Genomic DNA, 18,085 nt, shown 5'->3' with positions numbered 1-18,085 from the left:
TGTTTTCAAACTCATAACGTTCCATTTTCGAACCACGGATGAAAGTATTATTTCTTGAATTATACCACTCTAAACTTGAACGATAGTGCAGCAAAATTTCGCTGTTCTGGAAGAAGAAAATTGGCCAAGCTTTATAGAATTTCAAGGGGATCGAAGTCACTTTGGTCCATGACTCTGTAAGTCCATACTCCTTCATTACCCACACATCCATCGTGATCTTATGATGACAAAATGAACATAGATTACCCCCTAAAGTTCCTAAGTCCCTATACAAACCCAGTCACATTAGGGTTTCGTAAACCTTCGACCATGGCGACTGCGACAATCGAAGTATTGCCTGATTGCCTCGTTCACAAAATAGTCTCTTGCCTTAGCTTTAAAGAAGCAGCCAAGATGAGTATTCTCTCCAAAACATGGTTACAAGGCTGGATGACTCATCAGAACTTGGAATTGAAAGCTCAAAACTTCAATGTGATGAAAATACTGGATAAAATCATGGAAAGATACAGGGACAGCAAAATCCATATAGAAAAGTTTGAATTTTTAAAAGCTTTTTCAATCTCTGGTTTTGTCGAACTTTTCCCTCTGATTGATAAGTGGCTTGACATCGCGCTTCATAATGGTGTAAAAGATTTAGCGTATATAGATGTTAGATCTTCATTATATCCCTTGCCTATTTTCACAATCTTGGCAGCAAAATCTTTAAGAGAATTGGTTTTGTGGGGTTGTGATTTGATAGGCGGCTCATTATCTGGTGGTTTGGCCAACTGCTATTCGTTGAGAAAGCTTTCTCTATGTGACGTTTGTTTAAACGATAATATGCTTCAGACTCTACTCACTAGTTGTCCCTTGATCGTCAATTTCTTCATTGAGCATTGTACTGGGTTACAAAAGACTGAGCTACGGAATCTTCAAAGGGTCAAGTCAGTTTCCATTAAGACACTTAGAAAGCAATGTGCTAAAATTCAAGCACCATCTCTTGAACACTTGTTGAAGAATTGGATATTATTGAGTGGTAGAATCTGAAATCTTTAAAACTATCAGGTATGACGATATCTAATGAATTTTTCGAGACCCTTTTCTCTAAATCTCAATTGCTTGAGACTTTGATATTAGTTAACGTTTTTAATGGGTTGGAAAGGTTTAACATTTGCGAGAGTGAATCCCTACAGGGTTGAAGATTAAGGCTTGGGAGAGAATAGGGGAGATTGATGCTCCAAATTTAGTATCACTTGAGTATACGGGAGATCAAATTCCTGAACTTAAAATTACAAGAGAGTCGAGCCAATTGAAGCACTGAAAAATCATTTTTTACTGTGACAACAGTTTTAATGCTTCATGGTTTTATAAGTTGGGGAAGTTTCTATCAAATTCGACTTCTTGATCTCAGGTTTCACTTATCTTTTTCAAATGCAAGGAAATCAACATGAAAAAATTTAAGGTGCATCATAGAGTTGTTGTCCCCCAAGTGGACATTTTAGATGTAGATATAGTGTCGTCCAGCGGGGGCCCAATAGTTGTAGATGCTTTGCTATGGTGTTATCATCCTAGAAGAATTAACCTATCATCAACTGCCGTTATGATTATATGTTTTATTGATCGTTTAATGTATATGAAAAATTTGAGTCATTCTACTTCTCATGGAAGCAAGTCTTGGCACAATCCATTAAAAGAAGTAAAAGCATACAAACTTGATTGGGAGAATGATGTGTGGCATACTGTGGAACTCGAAAATTGGGAGCTTACAACACGGAACCTTCAAGAGAAGGTGAAATATTATTTTTTATTAGATTGGTGATGCAGTTTATTCTATTGCAAATTGAATGCAGTTATTCAATTTTTAAAGTTCATTAATTTGTAATTTTCAGGTTGGATCCTAAATACGTAAGAACTTCAAATTTAAGTTTTCCCATCAGTTTGTTTTCTTGAAATAAGTCTTTCGTCAAATATGATTAAGTTCATTAATTTTCTGTTTTCTCTGTAGTTCATGTGAATTTGTTGTACATTGTGATTCTTCAGATATATGTGTAGAACGTGCGGAATACTTAACAAAAATAATAACGACAGTAGACAAACAACATAATAAAGGAACAAACAACACCAATATTTTCAGTGGAAACTCTTCTCAACTCTCGAGCATCTTAAAATCCTTCAAGAAAAGTGGTTCTATACCAGTTACGGGTAAATTTCACCATTTATTAGTGACGTAGCTTAGGAAAAGTTGTCTCTGTATAACCTATAGGTCATTGGTCAAAGCTGTGGAAGCAACCAATAAGTCTTGCATTAAGGTATAAATTGTCTATATCACACCCCTTGGGATGCAGCCTTTCCTCAGAACATGCGTGAATGCGGGATGCTTTATGCACCAGATTGTGTTTTTATTAGTGATGTAGCTCAAGTTTTTATTTTATGTATGTGTATATAAGTGTGCCAAATTTACATAATTTTCCTTTTAGATTCATTAAAAATTTAAAGATAGACCAGTGTTGTCAACGGCGAAAAGCATGAAAAAGAGTTTAAGGTCTATTAGGGTTTTAAGCGCAATTAAAGTGTGGGGTTTGGTAAAAAAGCAAGAACAAAAAACGTAACAAGTTCATTCATAAGCTTAAGGGGCAAAAACTTAGTGGACCATGATATTTGTAAGGCTATAAAAGTTTCTCATTAAGGGTAAAGTGGGTAGAATGAAAATTTTAAAGTTAAATTGTTTCTAAATATAGAAATATATCTTTTTTTAACGGACTAATAAGAAAAATGTGTTATCTAAATTAAAACAGAGAGAGTAATATCTTTTAGCCAATTATATTTTATTTTGTACCACTCTATTCAAGATAGAAGTTACTAGCAACGAGGTGTGGGCGTTAGTGCGTTGCCTACCCTAAAGCGCAGCCTAAGTGAGGCGAATCACATTCTCTGAGCTTTTTTGAGCTTCAGGGCTTAAGCGCACCTCAAATGAGCTTTTGACAACACTAAAATAAATAAGATCTTTTCTTGAAACTATATACAGGGATGTGTACTATAATAGTGCCCTTTCTCACAATTCATTTTTGCCTGAACCGATGCAAGAAATGATTATCAAGATTTTAAGCACTGAAAAGAGGTGACTCAAACAAAGAGTAACCCTATAGATTAACACAATACCGTTAAGAATTGATAATAGAAACCAAAAAGAAAGTCCAGTAAAAACTGTTGAAACAGAGGAGTCCAGTTGCCTGCCTCTGGCTCAAATTATCCACTGATTACTTCATGAGACATTTTTGCTCTCTTTCAAATTCCTCCACAAATTTGGCGAAACAAGGCTTTTACCATAAGGATTAACTTGACTTCGAACATTAAAATCGACAGTATGCTTGAAACTACCATGCTTTGAATATACAACACTAAACTTGGATTCTTCTATAGTAAAATTTCGTCATTCTGAAAGATGAAAATTGGCCAAGAAGGAATACAAAAGGGACCGAAAACACAATAGTCCATGACTCTGCAAGCAGGGGCGGACCTACGTTGGGGATGGGTCACCGGAACTCGTTAGCTTCGGAAAAAAGAGTGCATATATATATATACACACACACACAAAAGGGACCGAAACCACCATAGTCCATGACTCTGCAAGCAGGGGCGGACCTACTGTCACGTCCCAAACTACCCCCTAGACGTGATTGACACCCAGCTAACACCACCTGCCAAGCAAACCTTTTTTCTCTAATGTTTAACCATTTACACAAACATTGGGAGAAAAAATACATGCCTAATTGTATTATTAATAATTAAAGAGGAAACGATTATCGCCCAATACCTTAATCAATTGATAGGAAAACCAACAATCACTCAAATAATAAAACTCTAGCCCAAATCCCACACTAGAACCATGGAGCATCTAACAGAGTAATATGAGTTTTATTGACGGGTATGCAAACCCCAAAGAAAAAGAAATAACTAACACGAATTAGGTAAGTCTGAAACGAAAGCCTTCACGAACAATGCGGTGGCTCACCTCAGCAATAGGATCCACTCGAACAAACTTGTCAGCCACTAGCTCTATCTCCCGCAACGGTATCTGCATAGAGATGCAGTTAAGGAGTGAGTTATACGTAAATATAACCCAGTAAGATCCTCGACCCACCATTTTAAATACCTCTGGAACAAGTGTTAGAAAATACAAACACACCACAACACGAATGATATAGCAAATATGATAATTATACAATAACTCAATATATGTGCATCAACAGAGTTAATAAGAATTAACCAACAAGAGTACCCACTAAGAACTTGTCATAATTGCAGTGAAAGAAATTTACCAACACATCTACGAGTCCACAACGGCACCACAATGCCTTAAATATGTAACAGAGCATATACAATGATCACTGAAGCATACACAATGCCCCAAATATATCAAGAAGCATACACAATGCTTGGGTGATGTATAAAGGCATACACAATACCCCAACATCATGGCGCACAGCTGTATCAAACTCAACATCATGGCGCACAGCCGTATCAAACTCAACATCATGGCGCACAGCCATATCAAACTCAACATCATGGATAACAACCGAATCAAACTATAAAACTCAACTCATGGCGCACAGTCGTATCAAACTATCAAACAACGTATAAAATAATATTTTTTCATAAAATAATATATTTGCGGTTAGTCTAAGACCACCGACTCTGCCAAGCGCACGTTTGTCCCAACACATGGACTGGGCAGAAAAAATATATTTTTAAAACGGATTTTAGAAAAGCAAATATAAAAGCATAAAGTCTCACTTACCTCGCTAAATGACATGTACCCCGACCTTTGCAACGTCCGAAACATCAACTAAACAGCCTTCATGTCTTCTCTCTATCCAAAATACTTAATAACATGCCCGAATTAATTCAGGCGAACCATGTTCATAATATTTGGACAAGTCAAAGTTAAAGTCAATTATAGGTCAACTAATCAAATCCTGAAGTAAATCACAAAAAAAATTGATTACGTAAAATCTTACGAGTTCAAATACATGTTTAAGTTTCAATCTTATTGCCAACTGACGGGTCAATTCTCATTTTTCCTAAATTTTAAGCTTGTAAGTTTACATCATTACTATATACCTCAATATCATATTCTTAAAAGTATAAACATATCATTGACTCTATTCAATATTAAATTACAATTCCCCATAAAGTAGTACATATAGAGTAGTATAATACTTCTAGAATAAAAATTAAAATATATTAATACTAAAGATATCAAACAGTTGTTATAAATATATTATATTATGCATGTTCATTTAGTACTTCGTTGTAAATAAGTTTCCTGAAAAAGTTTATCCATATGGGACTCCGCTGTAAATAAATAGAGTACTAAGTTTCCTGAAGAAGCTTCTCACTTTGGTACCCGGTTATGGATAAACATTATCCCCGGTAGAAGATTATCCATATCGGGTACAATGAGCTTATCCTTTCAGTACTCCGTTATAAATAATCATTACTCCTAGTAGAAGATTATCTATACTGGATACAATGAACTTATCCATTCAGTACTCCCTTATGGATAAACATTGCTCTTAGTAGAAGATTATCCATATCTGGTATAATAGCAGCTTACACAACAGCTTGTAGTAGCAGTTTACATATCAACTTCCTTTCTTCTATAAATAAAAGAGATTTCAGTTCATTATGTACATCAGTTTGAATTAGAATAATATATCAGTTTCTCTCTCTATTTGTCTTTACTTTGCAGTCTTTATTTTATAACACATTATCAGTACGAGACTTTGCCATCTCGAGCAAATATTTTGAAAGTATCTGAGGTAAGAACTTTCTTTTCCTAAATAATATCAAATCTTTCTAGACTTGATAACATAGTCCTGGATATATCGGGCAAAAACTACATGTCTTGGGTGCTTGATGCTGAAATTCATCTTGATGCGATGGGTCTGGCAGACACCATCAAAGACAAAAATCAGGCATCAAACCAAGACCGTGCCAAAACAATGATATTCCTACGCCATCACCTTGATGAGGGCCTGAAAATGGAATATCTCACTATTAAAGATCCAGTCATACTGTGGAATAATTTGAAAGATAGATATGACCACCTGAAGATGGTCGTTCTTCCATAAGCACGATATGATTGGACTCATCTAAGGCTATAAGATTTTAAATCTATCAGTGAGTATAATTCTGCTATGTTCAGAATTATTTTCCAATTAAAATTATGTGGTGATAATATTACTGATCATGATATGTTGGAGAAAACTTTCACCACTTTTCATGCCTCGAATATGCTCTTGCAGCAGCAATATCGAGAGATGGGATTTAAAAAGTATTCTGAACGTATCTCACATCTTCTTATAGTCGAGCAACATAACTGGCTATTAATGAAAAATCATGAAAGCCGACCTACTGGTTCTTGTCCATTCCCTGAGGTGAATAAGACGAACTTCCACCATGCTAAACGTGGAAGAGGTCGTGGCCCCAGTCGTGGTCATGGCCGTGGTCGAGGAAGAAACTCTAATCATGGTAATAATAATGCACCAAAGAACCGTCTTCGCCACTAACAGTGGAAAAGGAAGGAACAAAAGCATAAAGTAGTGCAAGCACCAAATGCAGAAAATGCATGCTACAGATGTGGAGGAAAAGGGCACTAGTCACGTATCTGTCGTACGCCAAAGCACCTGGTTGAACTTTATCAAGCTTCCTTGAAGAAGACAAAGAAAAATGTTGAAGCAAATTTTATTTCTGAAGATAATTTAGACTTCATGCATCTGGATGTAGCTGATTACTTTGCACTCTCAGAAGGATAAACAAGTCATGTAATCGGTAGTGAATATGTAGAGATATAAATATTTTAATTTTTGTTGTTTGTAATAGATAGTATGGTTATGTAATTATTGTACATAAATAAAAGTTATGTTTTGATAATGATGTTTACTATAATATATTTTATTTATGTCATTTTGAAGAGTATGGGTAATCCTCAAATTATGTTTGGATCAAAGACAAATCATGAAGATATTTGTGTTATTGATAGCGGAACAACTCAGGCCATATTCAAGGATCAAAATACTTTTCTTATTTGCATAAGGAAAAAATAAATGTTTCAACAATTTCTAGTAATATAAGTTTGATTGAAGGCTCCGGAAGAGCCATTATATTTCTATCTAAAGGAACAAAACTTATTATAGACAATGCATTGTTCTCCTCCAAGTCCCGAAGAAACTTATTGAGTTTTATAGATATCCGCCGAAATGGGTATCATGTTGAGACAATAGATGAAATGAATGTGGAATATCTTTTTATTACAAAGAATATTTCTGGCCAGAAATACATTGTAGAAAAGTTACCAACTTTATCTTCTGGCTTATACTATTCAAAAATTAGTACAGTTGAAGCACACGCTATCATAAACCAGAAGTTTACGGATTCAAATACTTTTGTGCTTTGGCATGGCCGTTTGGGCCATCCTGGATCAATAATGATGAGACGAATTACTGAAAATTTGAGTGGGCATCCATTAAAGAACCTGAAGATTCTTACAAATGACGAATTTTCTTGTGATGCTTGTTATCAAGGCAAAATGATCACTAGACCATCACCAATGAAGGTTGGCATTGAATCCCCTACCTTTATAGAGTGTATACATGGGGATATATGTGGACCTATTCACCCACCAAGTGGGTTGTTTAGATATTTTATGGTCCTAATAGATGGATCTTCAAGATGGTCTCATGTGTGCCTACTTTCATCTCGCAACCTGGCGTTTGCAAAGCTATTAGCCCAAATAATTCGATTAAGGACACAATTTCCAGATTATCATATAAAGGCTATTCGCCTTGATAATGCTGGAAAATTCTCATCTCAAGCTTTTGATGATTATTGTCTATCAGTTGGGATAAAAGTTGAACATCCTGTAGCTTATGTTCATACTCAAAATGACCTTGCAGAGTCATTTATTAAACGTCTTCAATTGATAGCAAGACCACTACTTATGTAAACAATATTGCCCACTATTGTATAGGGCCATGCTATCTTGCATGCAACATCACTTATCCGTCTTAGACCGACACATTATAATAAATATTCTCCGTCACAATTAGTTTTTGGTCATGAACCAAATATTTTCCATCTAAGAATTTTTGGATGTGTTGTATATGTGCCAGTAGCACCACCACAACGCAGTAAGATAGGACCACAGAGAAGGATAGGAATATATGTTGGGTTTGAATCACGCTTTATTATTCGCTATCTTGAACCATTGACAGGAGATTTATTCACTGCTCGATTTGCAGATTGTCAGTTTGATGAAACAAATTTCCCATAATTAGGGGGAGAGAAAAAGAAAATCAAAGGAGAAATTGTGTGAAAAGTTTTATCATTATCTCACTTTAATCCCCGTACCCCTATATGTAATCAGAAGGTCCAGAAGATCATCCATTTACAGAATATAGCAAATCAAATGCCAAACGCATTTACTGATTTGAAAAGGATAACTAAGTCACATATCCCAGCAGAGAATGTGCCTATCCGAATTGATATCCCAGTAGGACCATCTACTAGCATGAGAGCTAGTGAACCTATAGCACGCCTGAAGCGTGTTAGGCCTTTGAATTCTAAGGATCGAAATCCTCGAAAAAAGAAAATCGACAAATGATCAAAACGATACTATGAAGTGATCTCCTGAAGAGACCCAAGATCTAATTATTTCTGAGATTCCTGAAGAAATCAATGAACCCGAAGCTCATGTGAGTGAGGAACTTTTAATAAGTTGGATCGGTGATGGGATTAATTTAAATCGATCTGAAATAATATTAGATTATATTTTTGCATATAATGTTGCACTTAATATTATGTAAGATAGTGAGGATCTTGAACCTTGATCTGTCGAAGAATGTCAAAAAAGACCTAATTGGCCAAAATGGCAAGAGGCAATTCAATCAGAATTAAAGTCACTTGCTAAAAGAGAGGTCTTTGGACCAGTAGTCCAAACACCTGCTGATATAAAATCAGTTGGTCATAAATGAGTTTTTGTGCGAAAAACGAATGATAAAAATGAAGTTGAAAGATACAAAGCTCGCTTGTTGCACTAGGATTCTCACAACGACCTGGAGTCGATTTTGATGAACATATTCACTTGTTATGGATGCCATAACATTTCGATATCTCATCAGTTTAGCACTGCATGAAAAGCTTGAAATACATCTAATGGATGTAGTTACAACTTATCTGTACGGTTCACTTGATAATGAAATTTATATGAAAATACCTGAAAGATTTAAAATGCCTAAAGCGAATTCAAAATCTCAGAAAATTTATTCAATTAGATTACAAAGATCTTTGTACGGTTTAAAGCAATTTGGGCGCATGTGGTATAATCGCCTAAGTGAATATTTGCTGAAGGAAGGTTACATAAATGATGTTATTTGTCCATATATTTTTATAAAGAAAATGGCATCAGAATTTGTTATACTTGTTGTTTATGTTGATGACATAATTCTTGTTGGAACTCTAAAAGAGCTCCAAAAGGCAATTGAATATCTTAAGAAAGAATTTGAGATGAAAGATCTTGGAAAGACAAAACTTTGTCTTGGTCTGCAAATTGAACATTTAGCATACGGGATCTTTATCCATCAATCTGCCTATACAGAAAGGGTCTTAAAACGCTTTTACTTGGACAAAGCGCACCCATTGAGTACACCAATGGTTGTTCGATCACTTGAAATGAATAAGGATTTGTTCCGATCTCCAGAAGAGGACGAGGAACTCCTTGGTCCCAAAGCATTTGCTAATGCATATATTGTGATATTTAAAGGGAACTCTTTGGTCCTGACATAGCAATTTCTGTTAATTTACTAGCAAGATATAGTTCTTCTCCTATATGGAGACACTGGAACGGTATTAAGCATATATTGTGATATTTAAAGGGAACTCTTGATATGGGTTTGTTTTATGCTAATAAAGATAGTGCATATCTTGTTGGTTATGCAGATGTAGGTTATTTATCTGATTCCCATAAAGCTCGATCTCAAATCGGGTACGTATTTACATATGGAGGTACTGTCATATCATGGCGCTCCACAAAGCAATATATTGTTGCTACTTCTTCAAATCACGCTGAGATAATAATCATTCATGAAGCAAGTAGGAAATGCGTATGGTTGAGATCAATAATTAATTTTATTCTAGAAAAATATGATTTGGAATGTGAGAAAAGACCCACAATTTTATACGAAGACAATGTTGCATGCATAGCCCAATTGAAGGGAGGATTTATAAAAGGAGATAGAACGAAGCACATTTCACCAAAATTATTCTACACACACGATCTTCAGAAAAGTGGTGACATTGATGTGCAACAAATCCGTTCAAGTGATTATCCAGCAGATTTATTCATTAAATCTTTGCCAACTTCAATTTTTGAGAAGATGTATACAAGATTGGAATGCGGAGACTCAACTATTTAAAGTAAGGTTTTCATCAGGGGGAGTAAGATACGCGATGCACTCTTTTTTCCTTACTAAGATTTTTTCCCATGAAGTTTTCCTTATAAGGTTTTTAATGAGGCACATTATCTTTTAATGAACATCCAAGGGGGAGTATTATAAATATATTATATTATGGATGTTCATTTAGTACTCCGTTGTAAATAAGCTTCCTGAATAAGCTTATCCATATGGGACTCCGCGATAAGTATGTTTATCTATTTAGTACTCTATTGGAAATAAGCTTCCTGAAGAAGCTTATCACTTCGGCACCCAGTCATGGATAAACATTACCCCCGGTAGAAGATTATCCATACCGGGTACAATGAGCTTATTCTTTCAGTACTCTGTTATGAATAATCATTACCCTTAGTATAAGATTATTTATACCGGGTACAATGAGCTTATTCTTTCAGTACTCCGTTATGGATAATCATTACCCTTAGTAGAAGATTATCTATACTGGGTACAATGAGCTTATCCATTCAGTACTCCGTTATGGATAAATATTGCTCTTAGTAGAAGATTATCCATATCTGGTATAATAACAACTTACACAAAAACTTGTAGTAGCAGTTTGTGGTAGCAGCTTACACAACAACTTCCTTTCTTCTATAAATAGAAGAAATTTTAGTTCATTATGTATATTAGTTTGAATTCGAATAATATATCAATTTCTCTATACTTGTCTTTAGTACGCGGTCTTTATTTTATAACAATAGTATCTTTATGGGTGATCGCTTAATAACGAGTTCTCAGTTTGAACCCATATTCTTACACTTGATTTTAATTGCTCCAATCATTACCATATTATGATTGATATACTGTCTCGTAATTACTACTTGGCCTAAATAAATTGAAATTGTATTCCAAAGTTTAATAGTACCAGAAGCCTTTGAAAATATTGAGAAATCTCCCCAGAAAATCTCTTTGTGCGCCGCCACTCTTTTCCCCAAGCTCTTTTGCATGTTTTCTTTCTACTACTAAAAGCAACAATTATCATCTCTACACCCTAAGTTGTTTTTCACGTTAAAAAAAGAAAAGAAAAAGGTGGGTTCGGCCCATGTGTTATCCTTTTAGATCTAAAGCTACTTACCTCAAATTTTTAATTTGTAACACGTAATTAGTCCATTAACTATTTGTTTAGTACACCATTTTATATATATTATAATAAGTTTCCTCCCATTAGTTTACTAATTGAACCAATAGTTATAAATAAAACTGTTTCTCAAATTTCATAAATTATTAGAATATAAAAATATTGGGGTTATTACACCTACGTTGGGATGGGGTCACCGGAACTCGTTAGCTTCGAAAAAAGACCGCATATATATATAGTGAGGACCCTTTAGATATTTTATGCAGCCCTTTAAAATTGCAAATCTGGATAGAGAAACTATTTTGTAAAAGTGCTTAAGTACCTTCACTCTCTTGATGACCTAGGTTCGAATTTGGGTTCCTACAATGCATGATATTTTTATTTTATTTTTAAAGTAGTGCCCCGTGATGTCTAAATCTCGGGTCTGCCTCTGTCCACAAGTCCATACTCCTTCATTACCCATACATCCATTCACTCACCATGAGTCTGTTGCGGAAGCCAAATGTATATAGTGCGAATAAGTCACAACTATTATACCAAAAATTATGACAACCACCAAATAATAAATAAGACAATAAAGCAACAATAAAAGGAACACCAGAATTTACGAGGTTCGGCTAATTTTGCCTACTCCTCGGACACAATCAATATTTTATTTCACTCCAAAAATATAAGTGAAATAATACTAAAGAGAGAAGATACAAATGCCTTAAACAGATGAGAAGGCAAATGAGTGGTGTATTTAAATCCTAAACATTAAGCCTTTTTTTGTAGGGAAAAATCCCCCCAACTCTTCTTTTCCCACCGATGTGGGACAAACATTTCTGCCAAACTTAACAAATCTCCACCTTGGCAAAATTCCACATCTTCAATTTTCTCTCAATAACAAATTTTGATTGTGTCTTCATCTTCAATCTTCAGTTTTCAACAATGTTGATCAAATCCAAACAATGTTGAAACTTGACCGCAGTCACCACCTTTGTCAGCATATCAGCAGAATTCTCAGTAGTACGAATTTTCTTCACCGTGACTCCACCTTCTTCTATGATTTCTCGTACGAAATGATACCGAACATCAATGTACTTCGTCCTTGCATGATAAACTTTGTTCTTCGCTAATTAAATAGCACTTTGACTATCACAAAAAATTGTGATACCTTTTTGTTCAACACCAAGCTCCTTTAGCAATCCTTGAAGCCAAATTACCTTTTTCACAGTCTCTGTAATAGCCATGTACTCTGCCTCTGTTGTAGACAAAGCAACTGTTGACTGCAAAGTAGACTTCCAACTAACTGGTGCCTTTGTAAAAGTAAACACATAAACAGTAGTTGATCTTCGTTTGTCCAGATCACCCGCAAAATCTGAGTCACAATATCCAACTACAGACTGATTGTCTTCCTGCTCAAAAACTAACCCGACATCTACAGTATTATGAATATACCGTAGAATCCACTTCACAGCTTGCCAATTCTCCTTCCCTGGATTGTGCATATATCTGCTAATAACTCCAACAGCTTGTAAAATGTCAGGCCTTGTGCAAACCATTGCAAACATCAAGCTACCAACAGCATTTGCGTATGGTACCTTTGACATATACTCTCGTTCAGCTTCATCCATTGACGACATAGTAGTACTCAGCTTAAAATGGGGAGCAAGTGGAGTACTAACTGGCTTAGTCTTGTCATCTATGCCAAAACGTTGTAGTACTCTCTTCAAATATTCTTTCTGAGATAAACAGAGTTTCTTTGGACGTCTATCTCTTATTATCTTCATGCCAAGAATTTTCTTTGCCTCACCCAGATCCTTCATCTCGAACTCCTTCTTCAGTTGAATCTTCAACTTATCAATTTCTTCCGAATTCTTGGAAGCTATAACATATCATCAACATATAGGAGAAGATATACAAAGGAACCATCTTTAAGCTTGCGCAAATACACACAATGATCGTATTTGCTTCTCTTGTACCCTTGCTGCAACATAAACTCGTCAAATCGCTTGTACCATTGTCTAGAAGATTGTTTCAATCCGTACAACGATTTTTCAAGTTTGCATACCATATTTTCTTTTCCAGCAACTTTGAATCTTTCTGGCCGAGTCATGTAGATTTCCTCCTCCAAGTTTCCATGTAAAAATGCAGTTTTTACATCCATCTGAACTAGTTCCAAATCAAATTGTGCTACCAAAGCCAACATAATTCTAATGGAGGAATGTTTTACAACTGGAGAAAATACTTCATTGTAATCAATTCCCTCCTTTTGAGCATATCCTTTGGACACCAATCTTGCTTTGTAGCGAACATCTACTTGGTTAGGAAATCCTTCTTTCTTTGCAAATACCCATTTGCACCCAATTGCTTTCTTTCCCTTCGGGAGATTGGCCAATCTCCATGTATGATTCTGATGAAGGGACTGTATTTCATCATTCATGGCAATTCTCCACTTATCTTCTTCTGAACTTTGGACAGCGTCTTTATAAGTGGTAGGAACATCATCAGCTACAATTGAGGTTGCACAAGCAACCGTCTCTATGAGACAAACATGTTTCGTTATTGTTCTTTTTGGTCTGCTAGTTGCTATTGATTCAAGTTGTTGTTGAGGTTCCTGAGTTGGAATCTCCTCTACTGGCTCTCCTTCCAGAGGGTAATCTTCATTTGTTTCCTCCTCTGCTTCTTGTGTAGGAAAAATAAATTTTCCCTCAAACTCCACCTGCTTAGAAGCACCTTCATTTTGTTTGGTATCTTCTGTTACCTTATTTACCATAGCAGATTCATCAAAGGTAACATCCCTACTGAATATTACTTTCTTTGTCATAGGATACCATAAGCGATATCCTTTGACTCCAGAAGTAATTCCCATAAAAATAGCCTTCTTTGCCCTTGGATCCAATTTTGACTCTGTCATATGATAATATGCAGTTGAGCCAAACACGTGCAAAAAGTCATAATCTACAGCAAGCTTTCCATACCATTTTTCAAATGGTGTCTTGCCATCAATAGCAGCAGATGGTAGACGATTAATGAGGTGACATGCATATGTAATTGCCTCAGCCCAAAATTCTTTGCCCAAGCCAGCATTGGACAACATACACCGTACCTTCTCTAGCAAGGTCCGGTTCGTACGTTCTGCCACTCCATTCTGTTGTGGTGTATGTCTAACAGTGAAGTGTCAGACGATGCCATCATTTTTACAGACCTTATTGAAATGATCATTTTTGTATTCACCTCCATTGTCTGTGCGAATACACTTGATCCTCCTACCTGTTTGATTCTCCACCATCGTCTTCCATTTGAGAAAAATTCCCAGCACTTCATCTTTGCTTTTCATTGTATACACCCACACTCTTCGGGAAAAATCATCAACAAAGGTTACAAAATAGTGCTTCCCACCCAATGAAGGTATTTTGGAAGGACCCCAAACATCAGAGTGTACATAATCCAAAATGCCTTTAGTATTATGGATCGTTGTACCAAATTTAACCCTTGTCTGTTTCCCTTTGACACAATGCTCATAAAACTCCAAGTTTCAAGCCTTTACTCCTTTTAACAATCCTTGATCTGATAGAGTTTTCAAAGATTTTCCTCCAGCATGTCCCAAGCGCATGTGCCATAGCTTGGTTGCTTCTGCCTCTTTGTCGTCACTGGATGCCACTGTCGTTGTCCCAATAACTGTACTTCCACGATAGCCGTACATATTATTATTCTTTCGATTAGCCTTCATTACCACTAGTGCACCGGAGCATACTCTCATCACTCCATTTTCTGCAATGATTTTGAACCCTTTTGATTCTAGGGCTCCTACAGAGATGAGATTCTTCTTCAAATCCGGTACAAATCGAACATCTGTTAATGTTCTGATCATTCCATCATGGTTCCTTAATCGTATTGAACCAATGTCATATGAGGTAAGAGGGCTGTTATCCGCTGTGTGGATGACTCCATATTCTCCTTCTTGAAATTCCACAAACCAGTCCCTGTTGGGACACATATGATAGCTACAAGCCGAGTCCATCAACCATATGTCTGATGATGTTGATGACTCTGTTGTAACTAATGAGAAGTCTGAATCATCACAATCAGCTACATTTGAATCCATAATGGCCTTTCCATTGTTATGTTTGGCCTTATTCTTCAACTTCGGACAGTCTTTCTTCCAGTGCCCCTTTTCTCGACAAAAGGCACATTCATCTTTGCTGGGTCTGGATCTTGACTTGGATCTTCCCTTCTTTGTCCTCGTTTGATTTTGAGGACGACCCCTCACAAATAGTGCTTCTCCTTCTTCGTCCTTTTGTTTTTCTCGCTTTCTTTGTTCATAGCTGTACAAAGCCGAACAAACTTCTCTGAAAGAAACTTCGTCATTTCCATGGAGCAGAGAAGTTTCAAGGTGCTCGTACTCATCAGGAAGTGACGCCAACAACATCAAGGCCAAGTCACCATCATCATAAGTTGTATCCATATTTTGCAAATCTGTGACCAACTTATTGAAACTGGTGATATGTTCATTCATCGTGGTACCAGGAACATAGGTGAAGTGAAACAGTCTCTTCTTCATGTACAATTTATTTTGACTGTTTTTCTTCAAAAATTTATCCTCCAGTGCTTTCCATAATTTACTTGCAGAAGTTTTCTTTGTGTATGGATATTTCTGCTCTCTAGCAAGGTAGGATCGAATGGTACCGCAAGCAACACAGTTGAGAATTTTCCAATCTTCTTCTCCAATAACATCTGGTCTCTTTTCTTCAATGGCAAGATCTAGCCCTTGTTGAAAAAGGACATCTAGAACCTTGCCTTGCCACATCCCAAAATGTCATGATCTGTCAAAAATTTCTACCGCAAATTTCGCATTTGACACAATTCTTGTCATAAGCGAAGATGCCAACGATGACGTATTATTGACACTTGATGTAGATTCTTCTTGTTTATTGTCTCCCATTTTGACACAAATATTATTTAATAGCTGATGACACAAATCAAGATTATTTCCTTTCTGGTGTGGAAGATCAGACTAAGCTCAATCACAGAGCATACTAAGACAGAACCTTGACACAGTACCAAGATAAATCTTTTCTGATGTGGAAAATCAGACTATGCTGCAACCACAGAGCATACTTAGACAGTACCTTGGCTCTGATACCAATTGTTGCGGAAGCTAAATGTATATAGTGTGAATAAGTCACAACTACTATACCAAAAATTATGACAACCACCAAATAATAAATAAGACAATAAAGCAACAATAAAAGGAACACCAGAATTTACGAGGTTCGGCTAATTTTGCCTACTCCTCGGACACAACCAATAGTTTATTTCACTCCAAAAATACAAGTGAAATAATACTAAAGAGAGAAGATACAAAAGCCTTAAACAGATGATAAGGCAAATGAGAGGTGTATTTAAATCCTAAACATTAAGCTTTCTTTTATAGGGGGAAAATCCCCCCAACTCTTCTTTTCCCACCGATGTGGAACAAACATTTCTGCCAAACTTAACAGAGTCCGCCCACATACACATAAATTACCTCCCAAAGTCCCTAGTTGCCAGTCAAACTTGTCGTCAAGGTTGGGGCAATGCTACATTTTATATATGTCTCGTCTACGAGGTCTGATGAGAAAATAAAATTTGAGCCATCTATATTACTCTTAATATCATGATGGGCAATCCAATGAAGTCCTCCATTTAAAAGTATACCAAATATTCTAAAAGAGCCATGTAAGATAGCACCTATGAACTCTAAAATCTTTTGCCAAGAATTACTTAGACTATAAGAGTTAACCTCAGTCAGAACACCATACTCACTATCTTTATTTCTCGTAATCACTGCTCCATCTATTTCAGTTTATATGAACCTATTTCCTTTTTGGTTCGTTCCAAAAAAATGTCTTCTTTCTAAATTTGGTAACAATTTAGCTTAGACTTACAATTGTACCCTTAATGAGAAACTTTTATAACTATAGAAATACTATGTGCCCCTTTTGATTTGTTTAGGACCACAAATTCAGGAAACCTTCATTTTTCTTAAACTATGTGCCCAATCAAACATGTTAACATTAATTGAAACAGAGTACAAGTTTGTAATCATTTTGACACTCATTATAACCAAAACCACAAGCCCAAGGATATGAATGAGGTATATCCCTCAGGTAAAAGGGCAACCTTTTCAATTCTTTCACTTCTCTTGCAGATGGATTCCAGTATCTTAATAGTCTTAAAAAATGCATAACAACCCATCACATGAACTCAAAATAAGAGCAGTTAGATGCACTAAGCTCCTGCTATACGTGATATTCGGAGAAGGACTGGACCATAAGAATCTATTGGCAATAATTATGAATCAGGGACAAGCCAGCAATTGTTGTCGCTATGCGCTTCGACAATTCCAATAGCGCAATTCTGAGGTTTTGGTAATACAAAAGTGTTGTAGCTGAGGTTAAGCCCTTGTTTTGAGTTGGAATTCTAATACCCGAAATGTCAAAAGTCTACTATTTTCCAAAATTAACTGGATTTCTTTTGTAAATTATAT

At 36.0% G+C, this 18,085-nt stretch overlaps 1 protein-coding gene across 1 annotated transcript; it reads left to right on the top strand.

The window, feature by feature from the left end:
- The first annotated feature begins 309 nt into the window (after positions 1–309).
- LOC107771145 (F-box/LRR-repeat protein At3g03360-like) lies at positions 310–1,026 on the top strand. Its single transcript, XM_016590471.1, has one exon. It carries the CDS (start codon positions 310–312, stop codon positions 1,024–1,026), a length of 717 nt encoding a protein of 238 aa, XP_016445957.1.
- The last annotated feature ends 17,059 nt before the right edge of the window (positions 1,027–18,085 follow it).

This window comes from Nicotiana tabacum, chromosome 7 (genome assembly GCF_000715075.1).
Source record: "Nicotiana tabacum cultivar K326 chromosome 7, ASM71507v2, whole genome shotgun sequence".
Classification (NCBI taxonomy): domain Eukaryota; kingdom Viridiplantae; phylum Streptophyta; class Magnoliopsida; order Solanales; family Solanaceae; genus Nicotiana; species Nicotiana tabacum.
Note: the sequence above shows the minus strand (reverse complement) of the source record. Positions and strands in the feature narration are given on the sequence as shown.